Here is a 17,751-nt window from a genome sequence, read left to right on the forward strand (position 1 = left end):
GTAATAAAGAAGAAGAAAAAGAGAAAGAAGCAGAATATAAAATTTCATGTTTCTTAATTTTCAAGGGAAAAATCCAAAGAGGAATGGAGAAGGGTGAGAAGCGGGATACGGGACGAGGCCTTGTCGGATTAGTCGACGCGGAGGTTGAGGAGGAGCACGGTGGTTGAGGTTTTGCCGCATAACAATTTGGACGGCTTCAGCCACCACCACCACGAACTCCATACCTATCTTCATTAGCTCTATACACAGCTCTATCCTTTTTATCACCATTTTTTTCTCTTGTTTCTTTTTTTTTCTTCTTCTTCTTTAGAAATCTTTGCTTTTCTTTAAAACTCTCTCACTTCATGCCTCTTTCTATTTATTATATCTCTAATCTTCAGATGACGTACCCACTCCAAATTATATTATTATATATAATTTTTTTTTTGGTTTGTTTTGTTACGATAGAGACTAACAAAAAATAGGAGGAATCATTTTGAAAATTTATCCACATGACAAATTTGAAGTTGCCAATTATACATTATATACAATATATCATATATAAATATATTTATATTATCTATTGAATTTATAAGTTTTTAAGATTAATATTTGCAAATTTCTCTAAAAATTTGGGTGTGGAGCGTGTGGCTTTTGGACGCTCCGAAAGGACGAGCTTTTTCTTTTAACCCACGCGAGAGACTCTCTCTCTCTCAAAACGACCGACAAAAATATTCAGTAAAACGAGATATGTAATGCATTTACCCGAATTCTGTATCACGTAGTTAAAAAAAATATATTATACTAATGTTTTCACTTTTTTTACTTGGCAGTTTAATGATTTTCACTTATTTTTGGATTTAATGCCTCCACTTTCTTTTGGTAAATTTTCAGTTATTTTTGGATTTAATATATATAGGTATAGTATACATATCCAATCATATATATATTCTTAATTATTCGATGTATTTCATCATTGTAAGATTCAAATTTGAAATAAGTGGTTTCGACTAATTAAAAAGCAATTACAATCTTCGTCTCAGTTATAAATTATATGAACTCACCAGTAAAAAAGTTATTTACATTTGACTTGAGAGTGAAATATACTTCTCCGACATATTGGAAAGTAAAAGCGAAAATTCAACTACTTTTTTGAGCAGATATGATAGTTTAAGTTTTGATTTTAACTCACCGAAAACAAAAGAGAATGTAACTTGAACAAGATTACGTCTCCACTAGCTTGTCCTAATCGTTTCCGTATGAACATACTCAACAGCAGGAAAAATGGTCGTATCCTCCTCATAATAGAGATCTTTCCCCCACACTACGATGTCGAATAAGCCAAGGGCATACTATAGAAATCTATAATTATATTAGTCCTTTTCAAGCAAGTCATTCATTTATTTATCAAAAGGAACATGTCAATAATGTACTTGATTTTTATGAATATCAACATCTTTTTTATTGAACTATATTTTTGTTTAGAAACACCCATCAATTGTCCAAGTCTTTTGTTATGTGACAAAGGAAAAAAAACATAAAATTGTAGCTTTATAATCGTACGGTTAATAAAAATTGTAACAATATGGATATGGAATTATGAAATGAATAGATATTTTGTATCAATTTTACCACATTAGTTTTTTTACCTATTTAATTGGATTTTAAGTAAAATATTTTGGTTCAGCCGATTGTGGAGAGATTTGAAGGCTGGTAAAGTGTCAACACCAATGAGCAACCCTGCAATGGCAAACAGGGCTAGTCTGGCCGTAAATAAGAAACACTTGATGTTTTGACTAGTTTTTTTTTTGTTTTGACTAGTTACAATTTTGTTTTAGTGACAAATCTATCGCAAATTACAATGGATTCATATGATTAATTTGGTACAAGTTATATCTTTTTAATATCTGTAAACTGTTCCAAATTCAGAAATACTAATTTTAAACATATGAATGATTTATGTTTTTAGTGTGAAAATTGAGTAAACTTTGTCATAAATTAAATTCTGTTTAAATTCAAAGTATTATGCGTTTAAATTACACTCAAATTCCATTGACATTATGTAGAGTTTTGTAATAAAAGTAAAACCTTAAAAAAAAACATAATACCACAAGTATCCTTGGAAATCTTGTCAAAGTCGTTAATTTCTCATACCAAACGTCCAATTCGATATTTGTGCAACTATTAGATTAAGACTACGGTCTTTTCCCCTTGTCCAAAAGGGGGGAAAAGCCTATATCGAGAGTGTGAATAGGTCAAATGAATGCTACAAACAAATAGTTGCGAGTAAGAAAATAATGAAGATAAGAAGACAACAATGATATGATATCAGTTGCTAAGGCAGACATATCTCATCTATAGCTCAAAATAATTCAGGTTATGTTACAGTAACAGGAGACACTGTCACATAGGTCGACCATGTAGGTATGCTTCAATATTTTATTTTAATCAAAAACATTGTAATTGCTTATTTTCTTCTTCCCTTTCTTTGCATATTAAACACAATGTATAATACTATTAGTATAAAGTAGGAATAATAATACTCCTGATTTAATATCAAGTTATCTATATATACATTTTTAAGTACATTTTGTGTTTTACCCTTTTAGTTATGGTAATTTAAAATTTTATTTACAATTTTAGTCCCTACAAAATTGCACTAAAAACAGTAAGTGAAATATGGTAAATTTACAAAATCGAATTTTTATTATAGAAACTAATTAATTTTACATAATTTCCTTAGTAATAGCAAATTTGTTTTCTATATATATATTATATGTCTCACTTAAATATTAACAATTAATTAAATTAAATAATTATAAATTATGCAAACAATAATAGTATTCTCTTTTTTTTGGTAAGGCTAATAGTATTCTCTTTAATAGATACAAAATATTATTCTTATTAATTATACATTATACAAATAGTAATATTTCATAATGTTTTATCATGATAAAAATTATAATATTTCATAATAGTTAAAATATAGAAAAGACTAAAAATAAAAATGTGTAATTTTATTACTAAACTAAATTTATGAAAATTTAATATTACTATAAAATATAAAATAAATTTCCTGTGGTGTACCACCCGTTAAATCATAGTTAACAGAGCAAAAACAAAGCTGTGACTGTATGAGTAAGCGCATTTAAACTCACCTTCTAATATAAAGCCAATTACCGTACGTGCGTCCAGTATTTAATATCATATGACATAAAAATTAAATAAATAATTAGATATGCATGAATAATGAATGTCATCTGTCCACATTTTTTTTTTAGTGAAAATGAAAACATCATCGCGTTTAGCTTCAACTATTACGTTATTAGGAGTAGATTTAGTAGACACTCTCTCATCTACATATTACAGAATATCGATTTATTTCTGTTTTGCTTAGTATATTCGATGTAGTCTAGTTGTTAACTTTAGTTTGAGGCTAATATCACTTTGCCTTTGTTCAACTAATCGGATTTATAACTATGAGACAATAAAAAGCAAAAGAAAAAAAAACATGTCCAAAGTTTAGAACTACATCAAAATGAATCAGTAATAAAAGAAATAGCTTGTAAACAAAACTACTTTTTTTTTTTGAACAAAAGTAAATAAACTACTGGTTCTATATATAGTTTTCCAAACAAAAGCATTCAAATAACAATTGATGAAAATGTTTTTTTTTTCTTTTCAATTTTTGTTTAGAAACACCCATCGATTGTTTTAAGTCTTTTGCATATCAAAGATTCAAAGTGTCCCCATTAACAAAGTTGGGACAATCTCAATAGCATACAAGACACCTTATTCTTCAACTTTTTTTGTCATTACATTTTTGTAGCAGAAACCATAGAGGTGGTATCACATTGCATACACAATCTCTCCGCTACTGTCTATGTCAAGGTCATCGAGGTCGCTCTCTAGGTCTTCCTCCATTTCGTCATCTATGTCCAAGCTTCCTGTTTATCCAAATAATGAGAAGTTTTTTTCAAACATGGAGTAGGTAAGAAAAAAAAGACAAGAAATGGGAAAGTTTATGTTTTGTATTGTTTCACCTGTGAGATAATGGTTCAGATTCTGAGTGCCTGCAGGAGGAACAGTTGCTTCTGCAATGATCTGCATGATCTCTTCTATGCTTTGTCCCGGTTGATCCGATTCATCAAACTGACTGTTCAATGTGTTATCGTTCATGAGATCTGCAGGTAGATTCTTCAGAAACCATTCGTGGTTGCTTATTTCAGGAATTGATATCCTCTGCCAAGAAACCAACCAATAGTAGCCAATTCAGCAAACACATTAATAAACATACAAAATGCAAGCAGCTTGTTTCAATCATACTATAAAGAACATTGTTCACAGGTGTGTATATATGCTTTGGGGGTAGTTGTACCTTTGCAGGGTCAGCAACGAATATTCTGGAGATCAAATGGCGACATTCAGGAGATATGTGAACATAATCCGGAATAGCGTACTGAACATTCAGGATTCTCTGAGCAAGAACATAACAGATTTGTTTAGATAGCAAGAAAGCATAGAATCCTTAAGTTACATGTTTCCAACTATTGAAGCATGAAGAAAGGCTCTCACATGTATAGTTTTCCTGAAATTCTTTGGCTCCTCGGGATCTTCGAAAGGATATGCTCCAACAAGCATGACGTACAGAGTTACCCCACATGACCAAACATCTGCAACCTGACCAATTATGAATGCATTTGACCAAATTCAAGAATATGATCAATTTTTGAAAATAGCTCTCTTCACCAAAATGCTACAAGAGCCAAGATACTCAACGAGATTGTTTTCATCAAGAAAAAGCATTTTTCTCCTATATGTATAGAGCAAGAAAGATTTGTTTCTTTGTATAATATATGGTTACTATACTCGTTAGTCGTCTGGGAACTATGATTATAAAGTACCTTTCCATCATATTCTTTCTTTAGTAAAACCTCGGGAGCGATATAAGCAGGAGTTCCAACAGTTGATTTTGGCTGTGAATGTAACACCGAGGACTGAAGAAACACATAAAAAAGCTTAAAGTCACAGTAAAAAGTATAGTTTTTGAAATGGTTGGCAAAGAAAAGATACCTTAGAATATCCGAAATCACAAATCTTTAGACGAGGAGCCGGGCTACCATCTAATAAGGTATTCTCAAGCTTTAAATCTCGGTGACATACTTGCTACAACATAAAAAGTTTATCATTTGTTTCAGCCCTTTTTCACAGAGGATGAAGCATTGATTTTGAAACAGAACATTTCTCATTACCATAGCATGACAGTAACTAACTCCTGAAATGAGTTGCTGGAAGAAAAACCTTGCCTACAAAGTAATATTAATCTCAGTATCTTACATTAACCATTGAAGCAAAGAAGACAAAAAAAAAAAAGAGACAAGAGAGAACAAACCTCGTCTTCGCTGAAGCGGCCTGCATTGCAGATTCGCTCGAAAAGTTCTCCTCCAGATGCATATTCCATAACAATGGCTAAATGGGTCGGTGTTAATATGACCTGAAGCAAACATGAGAATTAAATATAGAATTTACTTTTTCTTGAATGTTAGTTGGTAGTAAGTAAACAGCTTAAAGGGAGTTGAAAACAAACCTCTTTGAATCTTACGATATTTGGATGTCTTAAGGACCTGTGGTTTATTATCTCCCTTTTTACATTTTCATCTATCTGTAGTAAATTCCAAAAAAAAAAAAATCCAACCATTAATATCAAGTTCCACATTCGAATTATCAAAAATCCATACCATCAAAAACACCTATAGCTTTTAAAACAACATTAGACAACACAGACAACAAAAAATACAGAGCATGCAGAACAGAGAAACCATTTACTCATTTCAGCATCAATGATCACAAGTTCAAAACCATTCATAACTATAATATATGACATTAGGAATCATGATTGGATGATGAGAACACAAAAAAATGGATTCTTTTAATTTAAGAACCTAGAGAGGAGTTGAAACATAAAAGTAAAACACTTTTGGTAAAGGAAAAAGAAACTGACCTTCTCACCTCTCTCGATATATTTAACAGCAACAAGCTCGTTACTTTGCTTGTCTCTCATCAATCTCGCAACTCCAAAGTTACCGGAGCCAATATCTTTGACGAGCTCATACCTATCGCTATCGTGCATAATCGGCAAATCCATTGGACCACTCACTGCTGGCCGATCCATTTTTTTAACCTCTTTCCTCTGTCTCTCTGCAACTAGATTACAATCTCTGCCTCAAGAAGAGTAATTTTTTTTTAATCTAAACGTCACCTCGACATCCGAGGAAAATGAACAACGGGTGTGACGTGTAGTAACTTGAGCCGTTGAGAGAAGGGAAGGACTAGTGGGGGTGATCAAGTTATAGTTGTGAGAAAGAGACGTTTCAGAGACCCGTGAAGTATCTAACCAACAACAAGTGGGTTTCTTGAGATCCTTTTTTTTTTTTTGTTCCTTTGATCGCTCGATGATGAAGACCAAAGAAGTAGAAACGGGCTCGTGATCTTGAGCTCTGTTTTTTTTTCTCTCTCTCTCTCTATCTATCAGCTCTCGTTTCCTCTCACCATATATAAAAAGAGAACAGCTTTCTCTGCTCTGGTTTAAACCACAGCTTGAAGTAAGCTAATACAACAAAGTGACAAACATATGAGAGAGAGAGAGAGAGTTTTGCTTTTGTTGAATTATGATTTGTCTAAGTATGGGGACATTGAGCGTAATGACGGATGTACCCCTTCTACTTACAACGTTTGTCAAACAATGGCTATTCTACTCTCTGTAATAATTAAATACTAATAGTATAAGTGTATAAGAAAACAATTAATTTCGATTTTAATATGAAGTTATGAACTCTGAACTTAATTTTAAGTATTTAATATTCGAATCTGTTTTAGTGAGGTTAACCTCTTCATAATATAATCATTTGTAGTATTTTATCTTATTGTAAATAATATAGCAAAGATTTTTTTTAATTGAATAAAAATTATAACAATTATTGAAACAATAAGAGATTTTGAATTAAATTTTCATCAAAATTTTTTTAATAAAATAAAATAAAATGAAAAAAAGAAGTTTTAATCTCAGAATTAGTTGTTCAATTAATATAGTATCTATATTGTAATAAATTCACTACTACATATCAACCCAAAAATCCCCAAAATTTTTGAACTTGGCTAATCATGGAAACCACTACTACTCATGTATTTATGGCCACTAAAAAGATTTGCTTTCTATTTCGGTATATAAAAAGGGCTTTTCACATTTTAAAATAGAAAATAAAGAAAAAAAGGTTACCACATATGTCGAGATGTTGTTGGCTATTTTGTCAGATCTCCACCTAAAAGTAGAAACCGATAGAGTTGCATTCATCATAGCCCCCATCATCATCTATATTATTAAAAGTTTGCTTATATGCCGACGATTGACATCTTAATAAAGAAAACACATAGCCGTACATAATTATATTCCTAATACACTCTTCTAGAGATCATTCCGTGGATGGGTTTTACATTTTCAATTTGTTTTTTATTTCCCTTCATCAAACAATTTGTCCTTGTTTTAAACCTAAAGGTGAAAGAAAAACACACAAGACAAAATCCTTGTCGGCAATGTAAATATACACACAATTTTCAAAAATCTCTTTAACATAAATGTTGTCGATGAATTTCTCAAGCTGGAGTATTTTTTGTTCTTTGTCTATCTATTTTACTATTTACTCTAGTTAGAGTAGAGAACCTCTTTCACTAAAATTCTCAAACAAATCTTTTCTATTGTAGAACATGTTCAAGTATTCGAACAAAAAAACAATCGTTGCAAAAAATTCTACATCGGAATGCTTTTCTACTCAAAAGATGAACTCAATGCGAACTGTTGTTGAAAAACTGTAAAAAAACTGGATCATTCCAGTTCTTGCGTTCTTCCTGACTCCTCTTAGCTTGAATAATGGATAGGACAATGCAGAAACAATTGGGACTAACCTTGCAGAGTTGTAGTTTTCATGAATACCAATGGAGATAGATTGGCCTTAACTATTGTAATTATCAAGGCCAAGGTCTCTCAGTGCATCAGTTGCAGCGGCTCTACATAACTCATTATTGGCCTTAGCAGTCCTTATCAGCTTCTCAATTCCATTGGCAAGCAGAATAGTTCTGTAGTGTAAAGCAGACAGAATTTGTGATATCATAAAAGAGTTTGTGATATGTGCATATATTTGGATGAATTTTTTGGAAACAGGATAGTTACCTGTTCTCTGCATTTCTGACAGCCATGTTCCGTATCATGTTGCAAGCGTTTCTCTGCATTTGAGCCGCTACTGGGAACCTCTTCATAGCTTGGACCGCTAGATCACCAGCTCCGGCTTCTATAGCCTTGGCTGCGTGATCTGGTGATCTCAGACAGATTATAGAGATTATCAACATGACCTGAACCAACCAATATATCTTGGGTCAATCATAAGGATTATGCACTCAGACCTTAGTGCTACAAGAAACAATTCTTCTCTCGACATTACGTTCTTATCTAGTGGAAAACTGCCATGGACGTGACCTGTAGTAAGGGGGTTTTCATTTGGTTTTACTTACCTCTTGTATGACTAGAGGATCATCGGAGAATCGTTGTGCAAGTCTGATTAGCTTGTCGAGACCCCGCTTCTCTACTATGGTACTCTTGTTAGAGTCACTTCCTGCCAACTAGATATTAAAATACACAGTTTAGACAAACATTTCTCACGCGTGATTGCAATGCTAATCTAAATCAGTAACTCTAGGCTTTCGAAAAGCTTAAATTTCGAGAACATGCATTTATTGGATAAACATGAACACAAGCTACTCTCAATATGGTGTGGCAAATACTTGAAACGCCATATTTAGAGAAGGGATTTGAATAACTGAAGACAAAAACAAAAGAGGCAGCCTGTAGGACAGTTTAGAAGCTATTCACCTTAGACAACAGAGAACAACATATCTTAGCAGCAGTTTTGTTGCCTTGTTCACCGCTATCATCAATACACCGAAGAAGTGTATCTATTCCACCAATTTCAGCAATAGATTTACATATTTCATCCTGTTTACAGCAAAACCAGATGAGGAATTTGTAACGACTTAACCAGATACAAATGTTATGACACAGAGATTTCAACTATGAGACTCACATTTACAGCAATTGCTTTTAACGCAATACTTGCTGACACCAAGCTATCAGATCCAATCCCTGCCTGTAATGCTTCGGTGAGGGCTGTTGCAATCCCTAATTTCGCGAAAGTTCGTGCATAACCATAAACCTATAAAACACATGAAAGCAAGAATCTAGCTGAATTTATGCTCTCAAGGCATGTCCACGAATAAGCACAGAAAAGACTATTTATTTTGCCATGGTTTCAAACACAAAACACAACGAGTTATAAATGTATGCTAAGTGTTCCATAGCTGTTTAAGATGCATTTTCTACTTAATTTGATTCACACAGTCCAAACGAATGTAAAACCTACTTACTTGGGAAGCGACAACACGGCTGTCATCTGGAGTCAAAAGAACACAAATAGCATCATACAGAGCTCGAACGGTAGTCTTACTCTCTCTCTTCAGCACTTGTAGAATAAGTTCATCGATTTTCAATTCCATGAATGATTGTTTCACAACTTCATTACCAGTTGATGCAGCAGCAACAACAGCAAAACCAGCATCCAACGAATCAGAATCAGAGATCGAATTACTCAATAGACCAACAATAATACTTGGTCCAGTACAATTCCTGAATGCTTCTGTGCTCTGAATGTCTACAATTGAATTAAAAACACGATTCAACATCAATTCAAAATTATAAACACTTAAAAAAAATACTAACTCCAGAACATAAGTCATTACCATGGATCAACACAGCCAAAGCTTTCAAACAAGGAACAACAATACGATTACGATTACTTCCAGGAGCTATCTTGATTTTGGAACAAAGAGAGCATGTTAAATCCACAGCACCATGTTTCGTCGCGATTGCAGTGTTCCCTGAATCTTGTTGGCTGCAACAAAGCTCGTTGAGCTTGACGAACAAACTCGAAATCTCATCCAAATCCTCATCTCGAAGAGGTCCTTCTATGGAAACACTATCGAATTCTTTAAGTCTATCTAAACAAGCAATCACGGGATTGTCCTTGATGCTACTTTCTCCTGGTACACATGTAATGATCCCTGTGTAGCATAAACAAACACAAATTGAAGTTAACGCAGACTAATAAATCCAGTTTGAGAGAAAAGGGAAAAAAGAAAAATAGATTTGTATTTTACGGACCGGAGAGATCGACGCCTTGGAGCTTGAGAGTGTGGAGAGCGTCTTCGAGAGCTTCGGAGGGTTCCATTCCAAGATCTTCAACATTTTCCCTCACTAGATCGTCGAACGCCTCTTGAGATATTGCACGTACACCCATTTCTCCTTCCTCCGCCGCTTCGATTCGATAGATCGGAAAAGATTGCTTTCAAATTGAGTTTGGAAGTAGAAAAGGGCGAAAGTAATTTACACTCACTGTAATTTGAAAGCGGAAAAAAAAATAAAAGAAAATATACAAAAAATAACCCAAGAGATTGTCATAAAACGACATCGTTTATCACCAGACGGTGTTAGTAAAACGATATCGTTTCGCAAGAGCTTCTCAGAAACGACATCGTTTGTCATCAAGTTCTGATACCACAGGCACTGTTTCTTTAAGCAAAAAGTCTGGAAGACTATTCTACTTCAGATGATGACAGATTGAGGATGGAAATTTCGAAGCTAAAATTTTAAATCTGCAACTTTACATAGACCACTCATCATCACTCTCTTTTAGAATATTCACTTCTACTCTTTTGTTCAAACCCTTTGATCATCTAACCAAGATCCTTTTAAGATTAAAACTTTTTTCAGAGATAACTATTTTCCCATCACTTTCTTTTTTACTGTAATAACATCTGGAATCTTATTCTATGTTAAACTGCACAAACTCGAGGTTTCTATGATCTACCATTCATATCCACAAGGATCAAACTGCACAAGACTTCATAAAATTCACTTGTCTGTTACTATTTTTCCCTTAAATCTCTTTCCGGCTCCTCCTCGATTACTGCAGCTGCTAGATGTCTAACCTGCTGAGCAAGGCGTCTCCTCCGATAGATCCCTACTAAGCGCAGAATCAGGATCATAGCTATGGCAGCATAGTCAAAAACTGTCACTATTCTGAACCCGCCTGTAGGAAAACGGGAAAAAATCAATCTTGGAAAGCTTAAAGCCTTAAACCCCGTCATTGCTGGTTTATGACTTGTGAGGTAACTTACCCGTTGGGATGAAGTTAAACTCTGCGGCAGTGTAAAGGGTACTCATGAACATCTGCAAACACCGGAAGAAACTTTAGTTTCTCACCTTTCAATGAGAGAAAGCAAAAACAGAATATATATATCCTATGATGATTACAGAGAGTGAGATATTATGTGTAGTCTTGCTTGGCTATTAGTAGTACAGACAACGAATGGCAACAAGAATAAGTAGGTAGAGAGAGAATAACCAAACACTAAACTATGAAAAGTAAATTACAGGGTAAGATGTTCTTAACTGCAAAGATGCGCACTTCGTGAAAATAGAGATTGTTCACATCTGTATCCATCATATGCCACACCATTCTCTTCATTAGAAAAGGCAGCTCGTGCACCTTCTGAAATATTCGAAAGATGGTGGTTTTGCCAAGTTAAGAAATGCATCAGACAGTAAAGAGAAGCAACCAAAAAAAACTCATAGAAACAAAAAGACCATACCTGAACAAAGCCAGTTAAACCTCCAACAAAGAGACGGTTATACCTACGGACTTTATCAAGAACCTCCTTAACCTCTTGCTCCTGACGCTCTAGCAAAGATGCTTCTGGTGACAACTTAGTGATGAGCCGAACACACATAGGACACTTACAAGGCCTAGATACTGCAGCATAGTTCCAGTACTGCAAGATACAATTTCCTGTATAATAAATTCAACAAGCTTAATAAGCAAACCCTGAAGAGCATTGCAAACAACACTCCATAGGCACAGCAAAAAGATTCAAAATTTATTGATTAGACAAAAGGGTTCTCCCAAGACTAGAACCCTAAATCAAAATTCCAAACCAAGATAAGCAATTCTCACGTTTCCAATAGAAAGACACAAACTTGATAGATACTTCTTCAAATGTAAAGATGAAATTAAGCTCAAAAAGACTAACCGCAATACCAATGACCACAATTCCCACGACAAGGAACCGTAAAAGAGCTGAAACAGATCGGACAAATGTCATCCTCTGGAGGCGTCTCGCTCTCTTCACGATTCTCCGCTTCTCCAATCTTCCTCTCCTCAGCAAGAACGACGGCGTTCGACGACTCCACAAGCTCGTTCCGATCAAGATTATCCGTTACCGCGGAGGCGTTAACCTCCGGCAAAACCTCGTCGGTTGTTACCTCCATCTCTTCCTTCCTCCTCCTAACTGTTGTAGAATACTCGGCAAACCTCTTCTTCCTCTCCGTCTTGGAAGTTTCCTTATTTCCAAATAACAAAAAGGTTAATTTGGATATTATTATTATTAGATTATAATTACAACAGTTGGATAAGTAAAAAATTCAAAGCGTGTTTTAGAAGAGTTAATGACCGATTTGTCCTCGCTCTTTTCAGCAAGGTAACGTACCGACTTTAGGCAAAGGAGTCATTTTAGTGGGGTAGTTGGATTTTATAGGTGAACACATGTCAGATTCTTCAATTTATTAGTGTACTACCAAATTCATCCATATTAATTTGTGTTTGTTATAAATAGTTTTTTTTTCGTTTAATCACCCATAACATTTTAATAAAATTAATTAAAAATAGCATGAAATAGTAAAAGTGAAAACTATTTAATGATTTTTTTGCCTTGTTCTGTGACTGTGTTCATATGAACAATTACTTTTGAAATATTTTTTGGGGTTCTGCATTGCGAATTTTTATTGTAGGTTTGTACGTTTCTCCATGTTAAATGTCACTCACTTCTTACATGTGTTATACGAAACTGATATCAACAAGGACCACGCTTCTTTCCTTGCTTTCCACTTTTATTTTTGTTAAAATTAAAACTAAAGTCAATTAGGAATGGAAGAATCTAATTAATATCGTAATATGATGATAAAGACAAGGGCTAGATCAGATTTATCTGATCCACTTGTTTATAAATATGGATACGGATCAAAAAATTATTTCCTATGTAATATGGGAACCGACTCTAACCCATCCTAGTCTCTATAAATACAGAACCTCTAAACTCCAAAGATCTCACAAAAGCAAAACAAACAATAAAAAGAAGAAGAGAAAGCAATCAATATATTTGATCAAAGCGATGGGTCTATCTACGGCACGCAAGCTACTCGTAGTTTTCCTGGTTACTGCGTTCGTCTTCTCCGGGAGTGCTGACGCCTGGAGCTGGAGTTGGGGTTCTGGTTCCAACGGGGGTTGGGGATGGAGCTCCGGCAACTCTGGCGGTTCTTCTGGCTCGGGTTCTGGTGGTTCAGAACACTCTAACTCAGGTGGTTCAAGCTGGGGTTACGGATGGAGCTCAGACGGAACAAATATTGACTGGGGTTGGGGAAGCAGCTCTGGCTCAAACCATTCTAGCGGTACTGGCTCTACACGCAAAAGTCACAGCCCTGGCCAAAATCACTCAAGCGGCACTAACCCTACACACAACAACCATAGTTCGGGCTCAAACCACTCAAGCATCGTTGGTTCTACACACAACAATCATAGCTCGGGCTCAAACCACTCAAGCATCACCGGTTCTACACACAACCACACGGCTCCAATAAGGAGGGGGAGAAAGATTGAGGTTACTGTGTGGAAAAACGGATACGGTTACACAGAATGGGCTACAAAGCATGCCCCTTTCTACGTCAACGATATTCTTGTTTTCACGTACAACAACAAGAATGATCAAACCCAATCCAAGACGACGAAGCACCACAACAACAACAAGAACGACGTCTACTTGCTTCCAGACATGAAGAGTTTCAAGACATGCGATTTGGCCAGAGGCAAGAAGCTGGCCGCACGAGGAGGTTCATCATGGGGCTTCAAGTTACTTCTACGTAGGGTTCAGACTTACTACTTCGTCAGTGGAGACCACAACGGCTGCAACCACAACATGAAGTTCTCTGTCCACCCGATTCTACACCCTTCTTCCCACTAACTATAGATCCACTTGTTCTTTCCTTTTCTTTGAAGTTTAAACTTTGAGTTAGTTCTGCGCGGGGGTTTTTTTTTTCTATTAGTTAACCTTTGTTTATATAAGTCATTTAAAGTTTTATATATGGAATGATTATTACTTTTACAAAGTTACAGTTAACAGTTTTCTTCCACTAGAGTAAGAAGTTTAATATTTTGAAACTGAAGACTTATATGCAATTACCTAATTCGCTGACAAGTTGTTGTAAACGAGGCTTGCTTAGCTTCATGAATCATGAGGAAGCATGATCAAGATTTTGGGATAAATAAAATAACCTATATATAGTACCTTTATTAGTACTTACCAATTGATGTTTGAGTAATCTATCGCCTCATGTAGACCAAACCAGAAAACATATAACTCCATTGTTGATGTATTGATTACATACTACAAGTGAAACAGAAAAGAGGAAGCAACATTGTTCATCAAAACAGGTGAAGAATCTTGATCCGCATAATTCTGAAATGACACAGACTGACAGACAGATCTCAGGTTACTGGCACGACACATAAGCCTAAGACATAACTTGTAGCTTATGAATATTTGTATGGAAAGCTTCAGATCTTAGAGAGCATCAAGGGAAGATGGTTATCTGAGACCTCGATTTCGCTGTATGTACTCAAAGAAGAAGCCAACCTCGCAGCCAATTGATGTTTACACTTGCAAAAAGAACCATCAGAATTACACAAAGTCAGTAACAGTAGACACAAACTCTAAACGTAAAAGGAATCATCTGAATAAAAAAAGAGTCATACACATAGTTGCTCTCCTCTACTATAACGGGCCTTTAGTCTTGGAAGCGCTTGTGCCTATTAAGGATAAGCAGCAGACACCAGACAGCTTCACCCAAGTTAAAATTAAACTCAAATCATATTATCGCATGTTCTATTACAAATTTACAAATGAATTCCAAGAAACATGAGCTTCCATTAAACTGAACAGCACGTTACGACGAACTCTGTCTTCAAACAGGGGATAAACAACTTACCAGAGAAGATCCGTCTACAATGTTGCCATAGTCCTCACGTCTCTGTGACTGTAACCCACCATGATTGTTTTCTTGGAACTGTCTATATTTACTACCATAACTCAAAGATTTTATGCTGTTGACGTCACTGAGCATCGAGGTGCAGGAATCTTATTTCAGCCAGTTTCTTCTAATAGGGAATATTGTGTTACAACATGCATGTAACTCTCTCTCTCTCTCTCACAGTTCCCCGAGTGTCGAAAAAGTGGGACAAATCGATGTCAGGAGCTGAAGTTCCATGTTAAATGTAGCTCACTTCTTGCGTGTTTTATACGAAACTGATATACCACGCTTCTTTCCTTGCTTTGCACTCTTATTTTGGTTGAAATAAAACTAAAGTCAATTAGGAATTGGAAGAATCTATAATATCGTATATGATGATAAAGACAAGGGCCTAGATAGATTTATCTCATCTACTTGTTTACAAATATGGATACGGATCAAAATTGTATTTCCTATGTAATTTGGGAACCGACTCTCTAACCCATCCTAGTCTCTATAAATACAGAACCTCTAAACTTTAAAGAGCTCATAAAAGCAAAGCAAACAAAAACAAAAAGAAAAAAGAGAAAGCAATCAATATATTTGATCGAAGAAGAAGAAGCTATGGGTCTATCTACGGCACGCAAACTACTCGTTGTTCTCCTGGTTACTGCGTTCTTCTTCTCCGGGAGTGCTGAAGCCTGGAGCTGGAGTTGGGGTTCCGGCCAGTCCGGTTCCAACGGGGGTTGGGGATGGAGCTCCGGTAACTCTGGCGGCGGTTCTTCTGGCTCGGCTTCTGGTGGTTCAGAAGACTCTAACTCGGGTGGTTCAAGCTGGGGTTGGGGATGGAGCTCCGGTAACTCTGGCGGCGGTTCTTCTGGCTCGGCTTCTGGTGGTTCAGAAGACTCTAACTCGGGTGGTTCAAGCTGGGGTTGGGGATGGAACTCAGACGGAACAGATATTGACTGGGGTTGGGGGAGCAGCTCTGGCTCAAACCATTCTAGCGGTACTGGATCTACACGCAAAAGTCACAGCCCTGGCCAAAATCACTCAAGCGGCACTAGCCCTACACACAACAACCATAGTTCGGGCTCAAACCACTCAAGCATCGTTGGTTCTACACAAAACAACCATAGCTCCGGCTCAAACCACTCGAGCATCGTTGGTTCTACACACAACAACCACAGCTCTGGCTCAAACCACTCAAGCATCAACGGCTCCACACACAACAACCACAGCTCCGGCTCAAACCACTCAAGCATCACCGGTTCTACACACAACCACACGACTCCAATCAGAAGGGGGAGAAAGATTGCGGTTACTGTGTGGAAAAACGGATATGGTTACACAGAATGGGCTACAAAGCATGCCCCTTTCTACGTCAACGATATTCTTGTTTTCACGTACAACAACAACAATGATCAAACCCAATCCAAGACGAAGAAGCACCAGAGCAACAAGAACGACGTCTACTTGCTCCCAGACATGAAGAGTTTCAAGAGGTGCGATGTGGCCAGAGGCAAGAAGTTGGCCGCACGAGGAGGTTCATCATGGGGCTTCAAGTTGCTTCTGCGTAGGGTTCAGACTTACTACTTCGTCAGTGGAGACCACAACGGCTGCAACCAGAACATGAAGTTCTCTGTCCACTCGATTCCAGACCCTTCTTCTCATTAATTATGTAGATCCACTTGTTCTTTCCTTTTCTTTGAAGTTTAAACTTTGAGTGGGTGTATTCTATTTCAGATAAAGCTCTGAAGAAGAGTTTCAATAATAAATGCAAAAGTATGAAAACACAAACATGAAACTTATATATGCAAAAGCTTGTGAAAGCACACACAAAGCTGAAAGCCATGCGGCTCTGCTTTATTAGTACTTACTTGATTTGATGCGGCTAAACGTAAACACGAAACAGAGTAGAAGAAGGAAACAACCAACAAAGTGTCATTCTGCCAAATATCTCTTTTTCTATTAGTAAACCATTTGTTATATGAGTCATTTAAAGTTTTATGGAATGATTATTACTTTTACAAAGCTATATGTAGTTTTTTTCCACTGGAGTAAGTTTAATAGTAACAAATCACACCATTATTACTTTTACAAAGCTAGTAGTCTTCATTAAGAAACAAACCAAGATACGTCATCCTACCATCTATAATAATTTTTATTGTCTTCATTGTCATGCAATTTTTTGTCTTCTTGGAGAACTTTCCATGTATGTCACAAGTGGAATAAAGCAGGAAAATGTATTCTGTTTTCAAATAAAGCTCACAAGAAAAGTTTCAATAATAACAGCAAAAATATGAAAACACAAACATGAAACTTATTTATGCAAAAGCTTCTGAAAACAAAATGTGAAACATTTGGAGCTCGAGTTGTTCACAATGTGCTCTGACCCAAGTCCAGAGAGTTGTTGAGTTTCTCATTATAAGCAACCACATAAGGAAGCAATGCAGAGTCCACGATCTTGCTTCCCTCAGCAATGTATTGCATGTGTAAGTCGCTGCATCACTGTAAAAAAGAAGAGACAGTCGATAAATTAATAACCCGCAGAC

General features: G+C 35.9%; 6 protein-coding genes across 6 annotated transcripts; 2 read left to right on the forward strand and 4 right to left on the reverse strand.

Annotated features, from left to right (window-relative positions):
• On the reverse strand, nucleotides 7-504 carry LOC109128048. The gene has a single exon (XM_019233747.1). It carries the CDS (start codon nucleotides 268-270, stop codon nucleotides 61-63), a length of 210 nt encoding a protein of 69 aa, XP_019089292.1. The 5' UTR covers nucleotides 271-504; the 3' UTR covers nucleotides 7-60.
• Nucleotides 3,689-6,600, reverse strand: LOC104729843 (serine/threonine-protein kinase SRK2E). The gene is made up of 10 exons (XM_010448868.2): nucleotides 5,981-6,600; nucleotides 5,567-5,641; nucleotides 5,372-5,473; nucleotides 5,232-5,285; nucleotides 5,053-5,145; nucleotides 4,884-4,976; nucleotides 4,555-4,659; nucleotides 4,358-4,456; nucleotides 4,023-4,221; nucleotides 3,689-3,926 (listed from the first exon to the last, which is right to left on the reverse strand). Exons 1-10 carry the CDS (start codon nucleotides 6,149-6,151, stop codon nucleotides 3,829-3,831), a joined length of 1,089 nt encoding a protein of 362 aa, XP_010447170.1. The 5' UTR covers nucleotides 6,152-6,600; the 3' UTR covers nucleotides 3,689-3,828.
• Nucleotides 7,706-10,475, reverse strand: LOC104729844 (armadillo repeat-containing protein 6-like). The gene is made up of 8 exons (XM_010448869.2): nucleotides 10,244-10,475; nucleotides 9,823-10,143; nucleotides 9,451-9,734; nucleotides 9,111-9,239; nucleotides 8,900-9,022; nucleotides 8,542-8,649; nucleotides 8,204-8,382; nucleotides 7,706-8,109 (listed from the first exon to the last, which is right to left on the reverse strand). Exons 1-8 carry the CDS (start codon nucleotides 10,377-10,379, stop codon nucleotides 7,986-7,988), a joined length of 1,404 nt encoding a protein of 467 aa, XP_010447171.1. The 5' UTR covers nucleotides 10,380-10,475; the 3' UTR covers nucleotides 7,706-7,985.
• LOC104729845 (E3 ubiquitin-protein ligase RNF170-like) lies at nucleotides 10,705-12,494 on the reverse strand. Its single transcript, XM_010448870.2, has 5 exons — nucleotides 12,172-12,494; nucleotides 11,734-11,930; nucleotides 11,535-11,633; nucleotides 11,260-11,311; nucleotides 10,705-11,171 (listed from the first exon to the last, which is right to left on the reverse strand). The coding sequence occupies exons 1-5, from the start codon at nucleotides 12,407-12,409 to the stop codon at nucleotides 11,008-11,010; spliced, it is 750 nt and encodes a 249-aa protein (XP_010447172.1). The 5' UTR covers nucleotides 12,410-12,494; the 3' UTR covers nucleotides 10,705-11,007.
• On the forward strand, nucleotides 13,283-14,210 carry LOC104729846 (uncharacterized transmembrane protein DDB_G0289901-like). The gene has a single exon (XM_010448871.1). The coding sequence runs from the start codon at nucleotides 13,309-13,311 to the stop codon at nucleotides 14,152-14,154; it is 846 nt and encodes a 281-aa protein (XP_010447173.1). The 5' UTR covers nucleotides 13,283-13,308; the 3' UTR covers nucleotides 14,155-14,210.
• On the forward strand, nucleotides 15,824-16,984 carry LOC104729847 (uncharacterized transmembrane protein DDB_G0289901-like). Its single transcript, XM_019233468.1, has one exon. It carries the CDS (start codon nucleotides 15,824-15,826, stop codon nucleotides 16,871-16,873), a length of 1,050 nt encoding a protein of 349 aa, XP_019089013.1. The 3' UTR covers nucleotides 16,874-16,984.

Source organism: Camelina sativa, chromosome 12, assembly GCF_000633955.1.
Source record: "Camelina sativa cultivar DH55 chromosome 12, Cs, whole genome shotgun sequence".
Lineage (NCBI taxonomy): Eukaryota > Viridiplantae > Streptophyta > Magnoliopsida > Brassicales > Brassicaceae > Camelina > Camelina sativa.

Excerpts from the sequence above, each read along its gene's own strand:
- LOC104729846 (XM_010448871.1), top strand. The coding sequence starts at position 13,309 with ATGGGTCTATCTACGGCACGCAAGCTACTCGTAGTTTTCCTGGTTACT.
- LOC104729845 (XM_010448870.2), bottom strand. The coding sequence starts at position 12,409 with ATGGAGGTAACAACCGACGAGGTTTTGCCGGAGGTTAACGCCTCCGCG. Across the intron at positions 11,634-11,733 it reads GTTTAACTGGCTTTGTTCAG|AAGGTGCACGAGCTGCCTTT; the intron begins GTATGGTCTTTT and ends CGAATATTTCAG. Across the intron at positions 11,172-11,259 it reads GTTTAACTTCATCCCAACGG|GCGGGTTCAGAATAGTGACA; the intron begins GTAAGTTACCTC and ends GTTTTCCTACAG.
- LOC104729847 (XM_019233468.1), top strand. The coding sequence starts at position 15,824 with ATGGGTCTATCTACGGCACGCAAACTACTCGTTGTTCTCCTGGTTACT.
- LOC104729844 (XM_010448869.2), bottom strand. The coding sequence starts at position 10,379 with ATGGGTGTACGTGCAATATCTCAAGAGGCGTTCGACGATCTAGTGAGG. Across the intron at positions 9,240-9,450 it reads GCCGTGTTGTCGCTTCCCAA|GTTTATGGTTATGCACGAAC; the intron begins GTAAGTAGGTTT and ends TGTGTTTTATAG. Across the intron at positions 8,383-8,541 it reads ATCCTCTAGTCATACAAGAG|GTCATGTTGATAATCTCTAT; the intron begins GTAAGTAAAACC and ends TGGTTGGTTCAG.
- LOC104729843 (XM_010448868.2), bottom strand. The coding sequence starts at position 6,151 with ATGGATCGGCCAGCAGTGAGTGGTCCAATGGATTTGCCGATTATGCAC. Across the intron at positions 5,146-5,231 it reads TTAGTTACTGTCATGCTATG|CAAGTATGTCACCGAGATTT; the intron begins GTAATGAGAAAT and ends TTTATGTTGTAG. Across the intron at positions 4,457-4,554 it reads ATTTCAGGAAAACTATACAT|AGAATCCTGAATGTTCAGTA; the intron begins GTGAGAGCCTTT and ends GTTCTTGCTCAG.
- LOC109128048 (XM_019233747.1), bottom strand. The coding sequence starts at position 270 with ATGGTGATAAAAAGGATAGAGCTGTGTATAGAGCTAATGAAGATAGGT.